General features: G+C 37.7%; 1 protein-coding gene across 1 annotated transcript in view; it reads right to left on the bottom strand.

Annotated features, from left to right (window-relative positions):
* LOC107747732 (1-phosphatidylinositol 4,5-bisphosphate phosphodiesterase gamma-1-like) overlaps positions 1-6089 on the bottom strand; it is a 45108-nt gene that overhangs the window by 6687 nt on the left and 32332 nt on the right. Inside the window, exons 12-15 of the mRNA XM_016562323.1 lie at positions 5260-5374; positions 4998-5159; positions 2560-2648; positions 2233-2477 (exon numbers count right to left, since the gene is read on the bottom strand). Coding sequence (XP_016417809.1) covers positions 2233-2477; positions 2560-2648; positions 4998-5159; positions 5260-5374 — 611 coding nt within the window. The remainder of the gene's footprint in view (positions 1-2232; positions 2478-2559; positions 2649-4997; positions 5160-5259; positions 5375-6089) is intronic.

The following is a 6089-nucleotide window of genomic DNA, read 5'->3' as shown; positions in this document are numbered from 1 at the left end:
GGTGTGCTCGTTCAAAACAGTTGCGTTCGATCCTTCGCTGGCTGTGCTGATTTAAATCTAGCGGTTCTGTTGTGTCTCTGTGTCGCAGGTAGTGATGCAGGAAGTGACGATTCTCTCCGGCCAATCAGTGATCAGCAGAGTTTACACGTCACGTTTTGGTAACGGTACGGTTCGCTTGGAACCTCAACCAAGGTGGTACTGAAAAAAGTACCAGGTACTGTACCCAGTGGAAAACCCCCCAAAAGTGAACCGTACCGAACCGTACCATGCAGTGGAAAAGCGCCATTAGTGAGTGTAACCATTTTTACAGCTCCGTGATACAACCCGTCAAAAGGCTTATTTAAACACCGCAGAATAAGCCTTAAAAGTTATCAGAGGTGCAACAGCGTGTTCATATATATGTTTTCGATGGTTTGTGTTTTTAACTCGATGGGAGCGAAATGAAACTGTCTGAACCCGACTGTGTGTGTTGTCTGTCTCCACTCTTCCCCCTCCTCCACTCCGCTGCGCACCACGCCCACTTTTTTAGCATTTTTTTTAAACTGTGGTGAGAACTAACCAGTGCTGAAACAGGGGGTTTCATGACCCTTTAAAGTAGTTTTTTGTTAAAACTTCTGTGAATAATTTGCTGATGCAGTTACAAAAAGACTGCATTTTTCTGCAGACTCATGAGTTAAATGTTGCCCATGATCACAACTATCATAGTAATCATCTTAAAGTTGGCATGGACATAAAATTCACCCTATCTATTCTCTGTTACAGATCTTATTGTGAATGATTCCACCCATGCATGTTTAATTTTTTTTAACTGCAAAATATTTAATCAAAATGTTAACTGGATCTTTCAGTGAAATGAAAGACTTCTCTCTAGTGACGTATGCTAGACGTCTCCAATCATTTAGACCTCTTAAAATGCCCCTATTATGGATTTTTGAAAATAACCTTTCATGCAGTGTGTAACACAGCTCTAAGTGAATGAAAACATCCTGCAAAGTTTTAAATCTGAAAGTGCACCGTGTATAAAGTTATTGTCTCTCAAAAGAAAGAGTCAACTCTGAATCATTGAAACGAGTCGTTTTTAAAACGAATCCCAAGCCGTTTCATGTTGACGTCAACATGAAACATTAGCATATTGTCCGCCCACTTGTTGGTCTTTTCGCGTTGGTCTGCATGAAAATGCAAATTCATTCTTTGCCACTAGGTTCCGCTTCTGGAGCGGTAAAAATAGCGGTTTCCCTGGTAACACTGTACACAAAGCAGCACTGCGCTCACAAACGCTGCTTTATCAGGCATTACAGGCTCATGATGAAATGAAAATGAGACCAATCTGACCAATCACCGCAGACTAGCATCACGCAAAGGAGGGGTTTGGAAAAATGAATGGTTGAGCGAATAGTTTGGGAGTCGTTGAGCAAATAAGGTAAAAAATAATGCATATTATAAGAGAATGAATGTGTTTTTTGACCTTGCATGCATGTCAACCTGTTGTTGGGGACTCCCAAAACCAAAATATGAACCTTTTATAACCCATAATAGGGGCACTTTAAACTCCATCGCTGCAAGCTTATGTTCACATCTCAAAACAACAAACTGATGCATTAAACAAAGTCCCAGCCCTACATCTTTCCCTTTTTCAATAGTCTGTTACACTCGGATGTATGGCGCAATACAAATAAAAAGATCGGTCTTCTTTCTTGTGAAGTTCTTTCACAACTTCTGTTAAATAAAAGACAACAACATGTGGCATAGGGCTGGGCTATATGAGCAAACATCTCGGTATTTTTTGGCTGATTTGAGGTATACGGTATGTATCTCGGTATTTTGTATTTGGATTAAACAAATAAAGTGAATGTAAGCATGTAGGCATATATTATGTGCAAAAAAGGGTTAAAATCACATTACATTCTAACATTGCAAACTAAAAACAAAAATGCTTTTAAAGCAGAAGTTACATTTACTAAACTAAAAATGAAAATAATAAAAAAGCACAGACTAATTGAGTAAAAAGGCTATTTTGATTACCCCATTACACTTTACAGTTAGTGCTATCATACAAATACACTTACTTGTAGGTTTAAAGTTCTAAATATGTCACATTTATTGTCCAACTACAAATATTTCAGCAAAATGTATATTTTAGTCAGAGTTATGAGCTCTGTCTGCTCGATATACCGCCCAGCCCTAATGTGCCATATAATTTGACAATTAACCCCATCTTTAGTCCAAGCGTACCTCCTGTTCTCGTGATCCATCAGCCCCTCCTGTGACACTCTGAAGTCCTCCAGCGGAGACTGGTAGCGGGCCTCGATCGAGCCCTCCCGCCCGCGATATCCCAGCGCCTGGCCCGGAGACGAGGGCACGGGGGACATGGAGGACGCGGAGGAGACGGAGCTGGTGTCCCCCATCCGCTCCCGGCCCACCTGCATGGCCATGGCCCCCGCCGCCGAGAACGGACTCAGCATCTCGCCGTTCTCATGCTGCAGAAGAAACCAGCCGGCCATTACGACACAGCATATCAGCCGATGAATAAAGTGTGTTTCTACATGCTGTGACGCCCACCCTTCCTCTGACGATGTCCATGTGCACCAGCAGAGACGCCAACTCCAGATCCTCACTGTAGCTGTTCTTCAGCGGGACCGACCGGTAGCCTACAGACCAACATTAGGACATTATTATTTCTTCATCTCCTCATCCTAAAGACCTTGATTAACTAGTTCAGGTGTGTTTTATTAGGACTAGAGCTAAATGGTGCGCTCAAGTCCTCCTGGGAAGTTCGTATTTACAAGTTGAAAAGTCATAATTACGGCGTCTGGTGCATTCAAGTCACTTTGGTCGGAACAGGATGGCGATTTAACTTTTCTACATAAAGTTCAACGATTTTTTTAACTGTACATCCACAAAATGATGAATAAATAATGTGCATCGTGTTTTTGCTTTTTATGAAGGTGATGTAAACTGAATCATTATATGAAGAGTTAATTGCAAAAACAAATAACTCCGTTTTTTTTTTTTTTTTAAATCATGTTTTTTATTATGTTATCATGTTTTGGTTAGCTGTATTTTTTAGTAATTTTTTACCTAATCAAAATAACCCAGCTGCAGTTTGATTGAAATTAACTGGAATGCACAATGAAAAAAATATGATTATTGAAAACTGTTTAAAAACGGAGTTATCTGTTTTTGCAAATGAACTCTTCATATATTCTATGGTGATTATATAATATAATATTTTGTACATGACAACAATTTTGTTTTTATTAATTTCAACAAATTGACCATCAATACAGATGCTGCATATCTATATATAATAATAGTCTCTGGCTGCGTCCATTGCATCCGACATGTTTACCCCCAACTCTTCCTCATGGCTTACAGAAAATGTTTAATTTCCCACTTGTAAAAACGACTTTATGGGGGTGTTCAACTCGTAAATACGATCTATCCGACATGACTTAAAACGCACCACAACTCTGCAATAGGGCTGCACGATTAATTGAAATTAAATTGCATTCACGATTAGGCAAAAGCTGCTATTTTTACACGCAGCTTGTCAGTGAAGCACAGATCTGTGATCAGTAGTAAATACTGCTCCATCCGAAGGCCAGAGGGCATGAATAAACAGAAGATTGAACTGCTTTTATTGATTCAACGTGACTAATACACACAGGACTACGACAATATATGGTTTATCCGAGTTCTTCTTCTTATAATTTTCATTATAATGAAGTATATTTATAATGCAATGCTAATCGACATAGCCTTTATCACTGCTTAAAATACTATGAAATATGTTGCGTGCCTTATTCTGTGTAAGAAGCCACATCATCTCACAGAAGGATTTTATTTCTCGACTGATGTTATGAAGTGAGTTTGGAGTAAAAACATGTTATTAAATGTGGTATTTTGTTGGCCAAGAGGTTCATAAAAGTTTGGGAAGATGTTTGACGCGTTGCTTTTTCAAATGCAAGGTTTAAGCGACTCAAACTCGCCGTGCTTTCAGATGGAGCAGCATTTACTACTGATCACAGAGCCGCTGCGCATAACAGCTTTTATAATCGCAGACCATTTTCATAATCGCGCTAAACCAGACGATTTAATAGGCGGACAGTAGTGAACTATTTTTAATTTACTCAAGTAAATTTAAAAAGTATCTGTAGTTTATCAGAGTGTTTTTCTTTGGAAAACTTTACTTCACTACATTCCAAAGCATAGTGTCATACTTTTTACTGCACTACATTTCATAAATAAAAGTTTTTGTTTGTTTTACCTTTAATACTTAAGAACATTAAAAATGTAGTACTTTCTTGTACTCAAGTAAATCTTTGAATTACTTTTACTTGAGTAAAAGTAAGAAAGTAATAGATTTCTAATCTAATTAAGTTTTAAATGTAGCGCTGTCAAACGATTAATCGCGATTAATCGCTTCCAAAATAAAAGTTTTTGTTTACATAATATATGTGTGTGTACTGTGTATATTTATTATGTATATATAAATACAAACACATGTATGTATATATTTCAGAAAAATATGTTATGTTTATATATTAAATATATTTATATATAATATAAAATTGAATAATATAAATATATAAATGTATATACTTGTAAATATTTTCAAAATATATTCTGTATGGGTGAGTATTTATATATATACATAATAAATAAACACTGTGCACATACATATATTATGTAAACAAAAAAATTTTTATTTTGGGTGCGGTTAATCGTTTGACAGCACTAATTAAATGATATTTAATATGAAACGTAGTGCAGTTAAAAGTACAATATTATACTTTGGAATGTTGTGAAGTAAAGTTTTCTAAAGAAAAACACTGATAAAGTACAGACAATTGAAAAGTACTTTTAAAGCAGAGTAAAAAATACTACTGTCCGCCTCTATTTTATATCGACCCGGTTTTGATAAGATAGTGGCCCTCCAGGAGCAGCACCCCAATTTATTTAGAGCACAAAAGTGGTCATTCTTTTGCGAGCCGTACCTGTTTTGAGGCAGTTGATGGGGAACGTTGCCTGGGCGAGAAAGTTCTGGTCGTTGAACATGTCGATTTCATAGACCACGAAGCGCAGGAAGGCAAAGGAAGGATTGCACACAGTGAATCGGAAGGGTTTTCTGGGCCAGGTGGGTTTCAGACCGTTGTCCGCTGAGAGTAAAGCAGGTAAATCTTTTAGTGATCCCACATACCCCCTACAATGTTTGTTCTTATGTGTTGTTGTTGTAAACGATTTGCATCTGCACCTCACCTTCAGAGTCAGTCCTCTGCTTGGCGTTGTCATATTCTGCTCCACAAACTTCGATCTCGATGAGAGGGCAAACGATACCTCGACCGTGTTTGGGCAGGTGGCGCGCTCCCAAAACCTTAAATCACACCAACGTTCAGTTTCCTTCATTAGCAACTATTTGGTCACCCTCACATGATCAGTATTGGCTGATCACCTGTTTCCACTCGGGAGAACAAAAGCACAGACCAAACCCTGTACATGTCTTTTACTGTGTGTTTGGCTTCTGGTTGCTAAAGCATATTGCAGAATCTTTTTAGAATTTTTAGTCATTTGAATCTTTAGTGATTTTTTAGGAATCAAAATTACAAAAGACGACATCAAAGTGAATTTGTGTATTCACACCAGGAAAGTCCGCTAGTTCGCTTGCTTTGGTCCGGACCAAATACAATGTTGATTTTTTTTTTTTTGGTGTGGTTCGCTTTCACACTGCCCTTTTTGTAAACTTTGTAAACAAAACCTCACGTGTGTTAAGGTCATCCATTCATTGGACAGAAATTCTCAGGCAGGGAAAAACAGGAAGTGCAAAAACAGGCTAACCATGGAGATCTTTCGTAGTGCAATTTTTATTCTTTTACTGATTTGGTGTTATCAGATACTAATGCAATATGAAGAAACTTATGAGCATCATATGAGACAATGTCATACGATGTTGTAATTACGACTTGCCGAAAATAAAATATACAGATATAAAATACTTAAAGCATATCACAATGTTAGTTTAAACATTTAACCTATATAAATATGCGCTATTAGGCGCATATCCAATCGTTTGTGCGGAGAGTGGAAGCTGA

This window comes from Sinocyclocheilus rhinocerous, unplaced genomic scaffold (assembly GCF_001515625.1).
Source record: "Sinocyclocheilus rhinocerous isolate Xijiao unplaced genomic scaffold, SAMN03320098_v1.1 scaffold1821, whole genome shotgun sequence".
Taxonomy (NCBI): domain Eukaryota; kingdom Metazoa; phylum Chordata; class Actinopteri; order Cypriniformes; family Cyprinidae; genus Sinocyclocheilus; species Sinocyclocheilus rhinocerous.
The sequence above is the reverse complement of the archived record's forward strand: the minus strand, read 5'-3'. Positions and strand labels throughout refer to the sequence as shown.